The sequence below is a fragment of the Bombina bombina genome, chromosome 6 (genome assembly GCF_027579735.1).
Source record: "Bombina bombina isolate aBomBom1 chromosome 6, aBomBom1.pri, whole genome shotgun sequence".
In the NCBI taxonomy this organism is placed as follows: domain Eukaryota; kingdom Metazoa; phylum Chordata; class Amphibia; order Anura; family Bombinatoridae; genus Bombina; species Bombina bombina.
Window position 1 is genome coordinate 314,527,039 of NC_069504.1, and position 14,479 is coordinate 314,541,517.

At 39.2% G+C, this 14,479-nt stretch overlaps 1 protein-coding gene across 1 annotated transcript in view; it reads left to right on the plus strand.

Annotated features, from left to right (window-relative positions):
* Positions 1 to 14,479, plus strand: part of PPFIA2 (PTPRF interacting protein alpha 2) — a 728,675-nt gene that overhangs the window by 647,710 nt on the left and 66,486 nt on the right. Inside the window, exons 25-26 of the mRNA XM_053716934.1 lie at positions 4,234 to 4,331; positions 13,000 to 13,175. Coding sequence (XP_053572909.1) covers positions 4,234 to 4,331; positions 13,000 to 13,175 — 274 coding nt within the window. The remainder of the gene's footprint in view (positions 1 to 4,233; positions 4,332 to 12,999; positions 13,176 to 14,479) is intronic.

The following is a 14,479-nucleotide window of genomic DNA, read 5'->3' on the forward strand; positions in this document are numbered from 1 at the left end:
GTAGCGGTGAGCTGGAAAAACGTGCTTGTGCACAATTTCCCCATAGGGATCAATGGGGCAGAATCGGCTTAAAAAAAAAACTAACACCTGCAAAAAAGCAGCATTCAGCTTCTAACGCAGCCCCATTGATTCCTATGGGGAAACAAAATTTATGTCTACACCTAACACCCTAACATGAACCCCGAGTCTAAACACCCCTAATCTTACACTTATTAACCCCTAATATGCCGCCCCCGATATCGCCAACACCTACATTATATTATTAACCCCTAATCTGCCGCTCCGGACACCGCCACCACCTACATTATCCCTAATCTGCTGCCCCCAACATCGCCGACACCTACTTTTTATTTATTAACCCCTACTCTGCCGCCCCCAATGTCGCCGCCACTATAATAAACATATTAACCCCTAAACCTAAGTCTAACCCTAACCCTATTACCCCCTAACTTAAATATAATTTAAATAAATATAAATACAATTACTACAATTAACTACATAATTCCTATTTAAAACTAAATACTTACCTATAAAATAAACCCTAAGATAGCTACAATATAACTAATAGTTACATTGTAGCTATCTCAGGGTTTATTTTTATTTTACAGGCAACTTTGTATTTATTTTAACTAGGTACAATAGTTATTAAATAGTTATAAACTATTTAATAGCTACCTAGCTAAAATTTAACTCGTGTTTGCGAGGCGGGAGTGCGACAGTTTAGGTGTTAATATATTTATTAAAGTAGCGACAATGTCCGGTCGGCAGATTAGGGGTTAAGAAATGTATTTAAGTGTTTGCGATGTGGGGGGGGGGGGGCTCGGTTTAGGGGTTAATAGGTAGTTTATTGGTGTTAGTGTACTTTTTAGCACTTTAGTTAAGTGTTTTATGTTACAGCGTTAGTCCATAAAACTCTTAACTACTGACTTTTAAATGCGGTAGGAGTCTTGACAGGAGAGGGTGTACCGCTCACTTTCTCCAAGACTTGTAATACCGGCGTTAGGCAGTCCCATTGAAAAGATAGGATACGCAATTGACGTAAGGGGATTTGCAGTAAGCTTGAGTCGCGGAATAAAAGTGAGCGGTACCCCTGTACCTGCCAGACTCGTAATACCAGCGGGCGTTAAAATGCAGCGTTGGGACCTCTCAACGCTGCTTTTTGAGGCTAACGCAAGACTCGTAATCTAGGTGATATTGTATTATAAATTGAAAAAAAGTCTCAATATCTAAATCTTACAAACATATAATGTATTTATTGTTCAATTGTAGGATCCTACTGTTAAAAACGCTTGCACTCTAAACTTATTAAAAATTATATGTTAAACTTCAAAAATAAAACCCCTTTATAAAATTGTCATTAGTGAGATTCGCTAGTTGCTTTATGCATAAACAACAGTATCCGTAATTTAAAAGTTATGTAACCAACAAGTCAACGATAGTATCCAGGGTTTGTTTTAAAGTTCTTTTCCTCAATTGTAACTCTTGCCAAAATGTGATACAAGCACTATTATTTTAGTCTCTGCTTATACCAGTATAGCCTTTTTATTGGTGGTTTATTCCTATCATTCCCCCTTGGTGCTTTACTTGCTGTGTTGAACGTTTACTTTTGCTCCTCATTGGTTCCTTTGGCAAAAACTTCTTTAAATCTAGCAGTATAGAAGCCAACATATAAAATAATTGTTGAATTGAGCTGTGAGATTAGATTAGTAAGAGCAAAATTTGCATGGAGTTAAAACCATAGCAATAATTTAACCGCTTATTGTGAGAAGTATCCTTAGCAACCCTGTTGTATAATGATTTTAATAATAAAGGAGTGGAAAGAAGCGCTAAGAGCTAAAAGGCTATTGTGGTAAGTATAAACATTTAATATAATAATTCCAATTCAATACATAAATTAGCAATAACAATAAAAGCATACAATGTCAAAAGAGTACAGAGATAAAAAGCAAAAGTACAATGGTTAAAAACTGCTTGGATCCAAGGAATGTTCAGAAGTTAAAACATATAATAGATACTGAGAAGTGAGTACATAAAAATGGTCTCTCTAAAGAATCAACAATAGTGTAAAACAAATAAGAATACAGACTTAGGGTGTGTGCGGCAATCACAGTAGGTGTAAACTCTACATAAACATCAAAGGTTAAAACAAAAGGTTAATGCATAGGAGTGTCCACATATTAAGTGCAATGAGTGCTACAGTGTCCAAAAAAATGCACAACCAATTAGCTATAAGTGTCCAAAAATTATGTGTCCAAATAATAATCTCCAACTTGGTAATCGATGCAAAATTAAACGTGTGAATAAAAATGAAAAAAGGGCAAAGAAATGAAAAATACATTTTGTGGTGTGTTGCAAGAACCCCAAAAAATTATTCCAAATTGTGCCGTTAGTTGCGGACTTCTGTAGGAGTGTATCCAGATGGAGAAAAAGGAAAAATAAAAATGAAAAATGAAGAAATAAAAATGATAGAAAAAAATCATAGGAAAAAAATCAATAAAAATATACAAATATCCTGGACCTGTGAAAATTTCTTCATTTTTCATTTTTATTTTTCCTTTTTCTCCATCTGGATACACTCCTACAGAAGTCAGCAACTAACGGCACAATTTGGAATCATTTTTTGGGGTTCTTGCAACACACCACAAAATGTATTTTTCACTTTTTTGCCCTTTTTTCATTTTTATTCACACGTTTAATTTTGCATCGATTACCAAGTTGGAGATTATTATTTGGACACATAATTTTTGGACACTTATAGATAATTTGTTGTGCATTTTTTTGGACACTGTAGCACTCATTGCACTTTATTTGTGGACACTCCTATGCATTGACCTTTTGTTTTAACCTTTGATGTTTATGTAGAGTTTACACCTACTGTGATTGCCGCACACACCCTAAGTCTGTATTCTTATTTGTTTTACACTATTGTTGATTCTTTAGAGAGACCATTTTTATGTACTCACTTCTCAGTATCTCTCAATATATGTTTTAACTTCTGAACATTCCTTGGATCCAAGCAGTTTTTAACCATTGTACTTTTGCTTTTTATCGCTGCACTCATTTGACATTGTATGCTTTTATTGTTATTGCTAATTTATGTATTGAATTGGAACTATTATATTAAATGTTTATACTTACCACAATAGCCTTTTAGCTCTTAAAGTCAGCTAGGGGACTTTTTGGAAGAGAGCTTTTGGCACCTATACTAGCGCTCGGTTTACACTATCCACATCACCGTATAATGATTTTAACTTTCAGCTACATTATAGTCTCATATTCCTAACAGTTCTGCTCCAGTAATCACACAGATTTTGTATAAGATTCAGTACTCATTGCAGCTATCCATTGATCCCCTGGCAACCAGAGGTGGCTGCCATGTGTTGTTATGCAATGTGTATCATCCTTCTGCATCAGCCAAGAGTAATGCCAATGAGGTGTGATGTACTTACCTAGCACCTGCCAGGTGACTCTGAAGCTGTATGATATTATTTGCAGGAACTAACTCCATTTTTTGCTGGTCTCGCCTCCTGCTGATTAGACGCCACACATGTCACAAAGAATAGCTGGGTTATTCTTTTCAAGTTACCTCAGGATATGTAAAAAGAAAAAAAAATAGAGCCTGAAGGTCCACAAGTTCAGCTTTGCAAAACCGAGCACAATTGTCATCACTTTTCTCTGTTCACCCTGCAGGGGCGCCCTAAGGTGGCCCCTAGTCTGTCTTAGCTACGGCTCTTTACATGATGTCTACCTGTCTTCTACAACTCTATCTGTACACATTTGCTGCTAGAATGTGATACAAAGTATTTTATTTTTCTTTGCTGAATTTTAAAATGTATTATTTTTTTTGTCAAATGGATGTTCCTATACTAAGAAAAGAAATATGCTTGTGAAGGAGTGTCACTGACTATCAGTTCCATTTGCAGAGTGAACAGCTTTAAATGAACCTTTTCATGGAAAAAAAATAAAATGTTTAGTTTTCTTTCATGTGGGTCGTGCATGATAGAAACTTTAAGAATAAATTACTTAACAAGATTCAATAAGGATCAAATTCCATATATGCTTTCAGTTCTTACCATTTTGTTTTGGTGTGGATCTATTACTGTTTCAATACATTATGGATTGTGACATTGATATTTGCTAACTGATGTCTGTAGATATTACATTAAATAGCCAATCAAAATGATTGAGTTTTTTATCCTACAATTTAAAGTGTGTTTTCTTTTTGATTGGCAGGACAAGTTTGCAATATGGAATCATGTGTTTAAAAAAGTTAAACTATGACAGGAAAGAATTAGAACGGAGAAGAGAAGTAAGCCAGCATGAAATAAAAGGTAAATTCTCAAATTAGTATGCCATGTTTTCTAGTTTCTTGTAGAAAGACTTGCAAAGTTATTTCACTGTTTAATTAACGATGAGTGAGCAAATGATAGATTTTATGATTATTGATTTTCTTTCTAATGACATGGTGAGTACACGGATCATCATCAATTACTGTTGGAAATATCACGCCTGGCAAGCAGGAGGAGGCAAAGAGCACCACAGCAAAGCTGTTAAATATCACTCCCCTACCCAGAATCCCCCAGTCATTCTCTTTGCCTGTAGTGCAAGGAGGAGGTGACGTTTAGGTGTCTGATGAAGTTTTCTTCAATCAAGATTTTATTATTTTTTTAGCAGAGTAAGCTTACTCTGTTCTTTTCTGGGGTCTAGCCTAGTCCACATCAGTCTCTTCAGTAGGGCATTTGTTGGCTTTTGAGCACTTGAGAATTTGTGAGGTACAATCCTCACTGCATTTTCTCAAGAATCTGCTGCCCTAACTAGAAAACCTGAGTAGGTTTACTTAGTTTTTCTCTCTTCACAGGTCTATGTGAGGTGCTGCACCCTCTCAAATCAGGTGAGCTGTCCTGCTGCCGGACAGCACTTTCAGGTAAGTGTCATTTTAATTTTCTTTTACAAGGAGATTGTTGGTACTTGTTACAGCTAAAAGCTGTCTTATTTTATATGGGACTTTATTAAACCTTCATGTTTGGGGTTTCTTTTAGGCAGTTTGGGCATTGAGACTGTAAGGTGATTTATGGTGGCTCAGTATGTTATAGTAGTTTTTATACTTTAACTTTTGGTCATGGAGATTACTGTTGTAAGCCGTTTTTTTCAGCAGTTAGGGCTCTGTAACCGCTCTGTATTTGAAAATGAGCTGCAGGACAGGTAGACACCTCAGTAAAGCTACTGAGGTGTATAGGTAGCCTGAAGTCTATTTGGTTTGTTGCACTAACACACATTTCTATTTAAAGACACAGTACACATTTATTTTTTATTTTCAAATAAATAATTTTTACACTTTATCCTTATTTATTACTTAAGATGGAACAAGAGGCTTTTCAAACCATTATCCCTGGTGAAGTTGCTGCTTGTCAGTTATGTTTTGATGCTCAGGTGGAACCCCCAGTTCCTTTTTGTTTCTCATGCATTGAGAGATAAAATATTTGAACATGAGCCACCCTTAACCCAGGCAAATGCTGTTCAGGTGTCTCCTGTTGCAGATATGCCGCAGCTTTCTCCTCAAGCGTCCCAATTTTCAGTCTCCACATACAGTGCCCTCTGTTTCCTCTTGCAATCCTGTAGGATTTTCTCTACAAGACATTGCTTCCCAGGTATCCCTTGTGGTATCTGAGGCCTTGTCAGCTTTTCCCATGTTGCAGGGAAGGCGTAAAAGGAAAATTAAGGAAACAGTAAGGTTTCTAATGAAGTTCTGGCTATCCAGAATGTCCCTTCCCATAAGCCTGAAGAAGAAGACATGTCGGTAGCATCTGAGCGGGAAATCTCAGACTCAGACAGTGTAATTCCTTCTGATGCTGAAGTGGTATCCTTCAAATTTAAGCTAGAACACCTTCGCTTTTTACTTAAGGAGGTTTTGGCTACTTTGGACGACTCCGACACAACTATCGTAGTCAATCCTAAAAAGTCTAGTAAATTGAACAAATACTTTAATGTTCCCTCCACGGTGGAGGTTTTTCCGGTTCCTGACCGTACTGCGGAGATTATTGCTCGAGAATGGGAAAGACCTGGTATTCCCTTTTCTCCATCTCCTATTTTTAAGAAGATGTTTCCTATAGTGGATTCTATTATGGAGTCATGGCAGACGGTTTCTAAGGTAGAAGGAGCGCTCTCCACTTTAACCAAGAGGACTACTATTCCCATAGAGAATAGTTGTTCTTTTAAAGATCCGATGGGTAAAAAATTGGAGGCTTTACTAAAAAAGATGTATGTCCACCAGGGTCTACAATGGCAGCCTGCGGTGTTTATCGCCACTGTTACCAGCGCTGTGGCTTACTGGTTTGATGTGTTGTCTGAATCTCTTCAGACGTATACCCCTCTTGATAAGATCCAGGACCGGATTAAGGCTCTCATGTTAGCCAATTCCTTCATTACAGATGCTTCCTTACAGGTTATTAAACTGGGAGCCACAATTTCTGGTTTTGTGGTCCTAGCCCGCAGGGCCTTGTGGTTGAAGTCCTGTTCTGCGGATGTTTCATCTAAATCTAAGCTCATGGCTATTCCTTACAAGGGTAAGACCATGTTTGGACCTGGTTTGGCGGTAATTATCTCAGATATTACTGGAGGGAAGGGTTCTTTTCTTCCTCAAGATAAAACGAATAAGCAGAAGGGACGTCAGAGTAATTTTTGTTCCTTTTGTAACTTTAAAGGCAAGTCTTCCTCCCCTTCCTCCAAGCAAGATCAAGCCAAGCCTTTCTGGAAGCCAAACCAGTCCTGGAATAAGGGAAAGCAATCTAAAAAGCCTTCAGCTGATTCCAAGTCATCCTGGGCGGTGGACATTGTCTCCTAGGGATACAAAATTGACTTCAAATCCTTTCCTCCCAGAGGCAGGTTTCTACTCTCCAGATTATCTGTAGACCAGATAAAAAGAGTGGCATTCTTACATTGTGTCAAGGACCTTGCCGCCCTGGGGGTAATAGTTCCAGTTCCCTTTCAGGAAAGGGGTCTGTGATTTTACTTGAATCTGTTCGTAGTTCCCAAAAAGGAGGGAACTTTTTGACCAATCCTAGATCTAAAATGTTTAAACAAGTTTCTCAGAGTGCCATCCTTCAAGATAGAGACTATACCCTCCATTTTTCCCTTAGTACAAGAGGGTCAGTTCATGACAACCATAGACCTAAAGGATGCATACCTTCATGTTCCCATTCACAGGGACCATCACAAGTTTCTGAGATTCACCTTTTTGGACAATCATTTCCAGTTTGTGGCCCTTCTATTCGGCCTTGCCACAGCTCCCAGAATTATTTTAAAGGTTCTGGGGGTTCTTTAGCTGTGCTTCGATCTCGGGGCATTGCAGTGGCACCTTATCTGGATGACATTCTGGTTCAGGTGCCATCTTTTCAAGAAGCAGAATCTCATACGGAGATCTTGTTGTCTTTTCTTCGATCCCATGGATGGAAGGTGAATCTGGAAAAAAGTTCTCTGGTTCCAGCTACAAGGGCTGTATTTTTGGGGACCATAATAGACTCCCTGTTAATGAAGATTTTTCTGACGGAGGTCAGAAAAAGTTCGATTTTCGACTCTTGTCTTGCCCTTCAGTCCTCTCCACGGCCGTCAGTGGCTCAATGTATGGAGGTAATTGGTCTGATGGTGGCTTCCATGAACATCATTCTGTTTGCTCGGTTCCATCTCAGACCTCATTGCTCAGACAATGGAACGAGGACTATACGGACCTGTCTCTGCGTGTAGATCTAGATCAGGCATCAATAGACTCTCTTCTGTGGTGGCTTTCTCGGGATCATCTCTCCCAGGGTACTTGCTTCCTCAGACCCTCCTGGGTGATTGTGACCACGGATGCCAGCCTTCTAGGTTGGGGAGCAGTATGGGGCTTGTTGAAGGCTCAGGGCTTATGGACCCAGGAGGAGTCAGTCCTGCTCATAAACATCTTGGATCTGAGAGCAAACTTCAATGCTCTTCTGGCCTGGCCTCAGTTAGCCTTATCCCGGTTTATCAGATTCCAGTCAGACAACATAACCTCGGTGGCCTACATCAACCACCGGGGGGAACTCTGAGTTCCTTGGCCATGACAGAGGTGGCCCGAATTATTCAGTGGGTGGAGACCCACAACTGCTGTCTTTCTGTGATCCACATTCCAGGAGTGGACAATTGGGAAGCAGATTATCTGAGCAGACAGACTTTTCATCCTGGGGAGTGGGAACTTCATTCTGATGTGTTTTCCAGCTTGACCCTCAAGTGGGGGCAGCCGGAGTTGGATCTCATGGCTTCTCGTCAGAATGCCAAATTCCGAGTTACGGCTCAAGGTCAAGAGATCCGCAGGCATTTCTGATTGATGCTCTGGCAGTTCCTTGGAACTTCAGTCTAGCATACCTTTAATTCTCATAGCCCTGGCATGGCCTCGCAGGATTTGGTATGCAGACCTATTGGAAATGTCATCCTTTTCACCTTGGAGACTGCCTCTGAGGAAGGACCTTCTACTTCAGGGTCCCTTCCTTCATCCATATCTCGTTTCTCTGAAGCTGACTGCTTTGATATTGAACACTTAGTTTTATCTAAGCATGAATTTTCAGAGTCGGTCATTGAGACCTTGATTCAGGCTCATAAGCCTGTGACTCGCAGGATTTACCATAAGATTTGGGGTAAATACTTGTATTGGTGTGAATCCAAACAATACTCTTGGAGTAGATTAAGGATTTCTAGGATTTTGTCCTTTGTCCAGGATTGTCTAAAGAAGCGTTTGTTGGCAAGTACTCTAAAGGGTCAGATTTCGGCATTGTCTATTTTGTTACATAAGCGCTTGGCGGATGTGCCAGACGTGCAATCGTTTTGTCAGGCCTGTGTTTAAACCTGTTACTCCTCCATGGAGTCCTAACCTTCTTCTTAAAGTTTTACAACAGGTTCCGTTTGAGCCTATGCATTCTTTAGATATTAAGATGTTATATTGGAAAGTTTTGTTTCTTGTTGCTATTTCCTCTGCTCAGAGAGTCTCTGAACTCTCTGCTTTACAGTGTGATTCCCCTTATCTTATATTTCACTCTGATAAGGTGGTTCTGCGTACTAAGTTTGGTTTTCTGCCCAAGGTTGTTTCGGTCAAGAATATTAATCAGGAAATCTTCTTTGTGTCCTAATCCTTCTTCTCACAAAGAACGATTGTTACATAATCTGGATGTTGTGCGAGTGCTAACATTTTATTTGCAGGCAACTAAGGACTTTCATCAGTCTTCTGCATTGTTTGTTTGCTTTTCTGGGAAACGCAAGGGTCAGAAAGCTATGGCTACTTCACTTTCCCTGAAGAGCGTTATTCGCTTGACATACGAGACTGCTGGACAGCAACCTCCTGAGAAAATCACAGCTCATTCCACAAGGGCTGTTTCTTCTTCCTGGGCCTTCAAAAATGAAGCTTCTGTGGAACAGATTTTCAAGGCTGCAACTTGGTCATCTTTGCACACTTTTTTCCAAATTCTAAAAATTTGATACTTTTGCCTCGGCTGAGGCTTCTTTTGGGAGAAAGGTTCTTCAAGCAGTGGTGTCTTCTGTTTAGGTTCCTGTCTTGTCCCCCCCTTATCATCTGTGTCCTCTGGCTTAGGTATTGGTTCCCAACAGTAATTGATGATGATCCGTGGATTCAACGTGTCACTAGAAAGAAAACAAAATTTATGCTTACCTGATAAATTTATACCTTTCTTGACACGGTTAGTCCATGGCCCGCCCTGTATTCAGACAGTTTCTTTTTATATAAACCTCAGGCACCTCTGCACCTTGTGTTACTTCCTTTTTCTCCTTTCCCTTTGGTCGAATGACTGGGGGATTGTGGGTAGGGGAGTTATATTTAACAGCTTTGCTGTGGTGCTCTTTGCCTCCTCCTGCTGGCCAGGAGTGATATTCCCAACAGTAATTGACGATGATCCGTGGACTTATCATGTCAAGAAATAAATACATTTATCAGGTAAGCATAAATTTCATTTTTGAACCCCTTAGGGTCAAGATGCCACTTAAAAGGTGCATTTATCAGCGGATAAACACCGCTTAAGGCAATATAGTGTGTAGGAGATTATCATATAATATTAGGGATTAATCCCATAAATTTGAGGTTTATATAAGCAACAGGAATAAGAGCGTGGTAAATGTGGATACACATATATAAAATTATATTTTATACCATGTTTTATATCTGTGTATATTGAATTGTGGAACAGCAAGCTCATATATCTCAAATAGCGGGAAGGCTGAGACTTTATTTTGGGGTGTGGGGATCGGGTATCTATTGAAAAAGAGTAAACTGATGTAGTTGTTTAACTCCTGGACTGGTCATTTCAAAGCCGTCACTACCAGTGGGACTCATATTGATAAGGACAATCTTCACTACTCAAGTGCTACCTCATTATCAAGTTAAAGACACTTAATGCCCCCTTAAATAAAGAAAAAAAAAGGATATGTCCAGTTGCCTCGGACGCAGGCAACAGTGGATACAATTCTGGGCAATACTGGGTTGAATTACATTGTGAGGAGAAGTACAGATGAGTAGGAGACCTCTATGTATTACTACATAATCTGGAGCATGACATTCTTGTGTTAGGCAGTCTCACAGGAACTCTGTGATTGATATAATTCTCCCATATTTCACTAGTCAGCTTAATATAATGTTGCATAAAAGACCCTTCTAGTGAGGGTATTTGCTTGTATTGTTCCCTAGTGTAACCCGTACAAGTAGTCCTACCTTTCCCAGTCTCTAATATATCCTTGTTTAGTAAAAGTGGTCAAGTATGTGTTAGGCATATACCTTAACTGCTATGACCTATATAATAGAACACATTAGGTAACCATATATAAATGAAGAACTTATGCTAAGATATCCCCATCTCCCGAACACAGTTCAAAAGTCCGCGTGGAGACAATATGGGCTTCAGCCCCATGAACTTTAACATCAAAGGGGCAAATGAAACATGTAAAAAGTCCCATGAGTAAACTTGGTAAAGTCCATAGAAAACAGATGAATTACCGTCTCTGGCAAACAACAAATTATGTGAATTATAAGCGTGGGTGTCTTCATGAGGGCGATATTGATCTGGCAATGGTATTAGCCTGATGAGCCACCCGGATCCCACAGCGACATCCATGTTATCGGCCCTGAATGATATGAGCTTAGCCCATGAGCAGTGCTGGGCTCCATCGCCAACAGGAGGGTCTCATGTGCACTATTTGATTGTTCCTGTGTATCGCTCGGTTCCGACAATTCTTGGCTGGACTCCTTTGAAGAGGTGGACGAAAACGCCAGCTTGATTCTTGCTGAAAGCGCCGCAGCAAAATGGTCCACCAAGTCTATCAGCACGAGAAGTAAGTCTCTAGGGTTAGGCACCATGTTATCCATACAGAAACAAATCCTGCCTCAGCTCTACTGTAAAGGAAAAGATTGTACAGCAAATGCTGATGCCAATCGTGGATTATGGGGATGTAGTATATGCACCAGCACCGCAAACTCACCTTAATAAACTTAATACATTGTATAACTCGTTCTGCCGCTTTGTGCTACAATGTAACTACAGGACCCACCATTGTGACATGCTAAAAGAACTAAACTGGCTGTCGCTGGAATCCAGACGCACCCTCCATCTTTCCTGCCTAGTGTTTAAAAGCTTTTCTGGGAAGCTCCCACCCTACCTGAGCAGTATGCTCTCACCGGTTATTCCCACCTCCTATAACCTCCGATCCAGTACCAGCACATTATTTAGCTTGCCTCAATACAAAAAGAAAGCAGCTCGATCCTCCTTTTCCTACAGAGCACCACAATTATGGAACGACCTCCCGCACACTTTCAAACCTTCCCCATGCCTAAAATCCTTTAAGAGATCCCTCTCTACATATCTCAAAACAGAATGCACCTGTCATTGTTGATTATATATTTCCTACCTGCTCTATGTTAAAAAATGTGTGCATATATCGTGTATTATTATTGTTTTGTATTTTATTGTACCCATTGTATCAATGCAATGTTTTGTGTACCCAGGACATACTTGAAAACGAGAGAAATCTCAATGTATCTTTCCTGGTAAAATATTTTATAAATAAATAAATAAACCCTCAACGATTAAATGTTAAATTTTATTAAGCCCCTGTGCTCTCCAAGTATATGTATCTTCAAAGCAATAGTGGCTTTTAAGGCCAAGCCATGTTGTTTAATCCTGTCACTATGTCTTAATCTCTCGGGGGATGTATGTGTAGGCCTCTGACACATAATGACCACCGCTGCAAACCCTTCCGTTCCAGGACTTCGGGGCAGAAATTTCCTTTCCAATACTCAGCTTATTTTGATCAGAAAGTACTGTAGAGTCCGAAAACGTAAAGTAAGAAGGTAGATGACCATTATAGTAGATGATAGGCTGTGGGTTCATCAACTAGCTCTTGCAGCCTTTGTAAAGAGCAGCCATCTTGGCCGCCACAAAGAAGCTCCCCCCGTAATGGAATAATTTTAAAGATTAACAAACTGCTCTTTCAAGGCTTTATCAAGTGCGTAGATGTGTCAAATTCAAAAAGGCATAACTGGCTTTTCGAAAAGGGGTTAAAGTGTGATATATTGTGATTGTTATAGGAGAAAAATGGACTTTAATCAAGGATCCGAAAACAAGTGTGGGAAAGAGCCATTAACTCAATATTGTGATCCGAAAAGTATACTTTTTGTTCAGTAAAAGAGCCCATAAAGCCATAGTCGATAGATTGTGATCAATGCCTACTATCTTTGAATACCAGCCTGTTTCTGTATTCTAAAGGTTTGAGATGGACAGACACAGCTACAAAATGTGTGCATATATTTTCACTTTAAAGATAAATGTGTTATAAATTAGGTGTCTCTGTACAATTCATAATTGTAAAATAGTAAACAAAAATATAGCAGGCCAAGAAGGAGCAATAGTAGAAAGAAATAGGTTACATTTTGTTTAGTTGAGGAGTATAAGGAATAGTCATACGTAACAAATGTGTTTTTGATATTTACAGATGTGTTGGTGTGGAGCAATGACCGCGTGATCCGTTGGATACAAGCAATAGGTCTTAGGGATTATGCAAATAACATATTAGAAAGTGGTGTACATGGATCTCTAATAGCTTTGGATGATAACTTTGACTATACAAGTTTGGCACTTTTACTACAAATACCAACACAAAATACTCAGGTAAGTCATTTACGTCTCAAATTTATGCAAATAAGGTGGCAGAGGCTGAACATTTTTTATTCTATTAGATGTTAAAAGGATACTGAAGACACACTTTTTCTTTCATGCTTTAGATAGAGCATGCAATTTTAAGCAACTTTCTAATTTACTAAATGTAGCCACCAATCAGCACGCGCTACCCAAGGTGCTGAACCAAAAATGAGCTGGCTCCTAACCTTACATTCCTGCTTTTTTAAATATAGATACCAAGAGAACAAAGAAAAATTAATAATAGGAGTAATTTAGAAAGTTGCTTAAAATTGCATGCTCTATCTGAATGATGATAGAAAAAAATTGGGTTTAGTATCCTTTTAATCAAGGCTTTAAACTATTGATCAATTACTGTGTAGAACCAAGAAAACTAAGCACTTATGTCTTAACATTACATTTTATGCTAGCTTGTTTTTTTTTTGTTCTGTTTCTCCCACCACTGTGGTACCAACTTTATACTAGTGATTGGAGTTTTTATTTCTGAAGAGATAGTCAGTCCCTCAAACACCAAGACATGTTTTTTTTTTTACATTTACTTATAACTGTTTAGAACACAGACTATTTCTCTTGTTAAGTGTATCCAGTCCACGGATCATCCATTACTTATGGAATATATTCTCCTTCCCAACAGGAAGCTGCAAGAGTCCACCCACAGCAAAGCTGCTATATAGCTCCTCCCCTAACTGCCATATTCAGTCATTCTCTTGCAAGCCTCAACATAGATAGGAGGTCGTGAGAGTCTGTGGTGCTTTCTACTTAGTTTATTCTTCAATCAAAAGTTTGTTATTTTTAAATGGCACCAGAGTGTGCTGTTTATCTCAGGCAGTATTTGGAAGAAGAATCTGCCTGCGTTTTTCTATGATCTTAGCAGACGTAACTAAGATCCATTTGCTGTTCTCACACATTCTGAGGAGTGAGGTACTTCAGAGGGGGAATGGCGTGCAGGTTTTCCTGCAGATAAGGTATGTGCAGTAAAATATTTTTCTAGGAATGGAATTGACTAAGAAAATACTGCTGATACCGAAGTAATGTAAGTAAAGCCTTAAATGCAGCGATAGCGACTGGTATCAGGCTTATTAATAGAGATACATACTCTTGTAAAAATGTGTTTTAAAACGTTTGCTGGCATGTTTAATCGTTTTTTAACATATGTTTGGTGATAAAACTTATTGGGGCCTAAGTTTTTTCCACATGGCTGGCTTAAATTTTGCATAGAAACAGTTAACTGAAGCTTCCCACTGTTGGCTGTGGCAGTTTGTTGTGTCTGTTTTTAA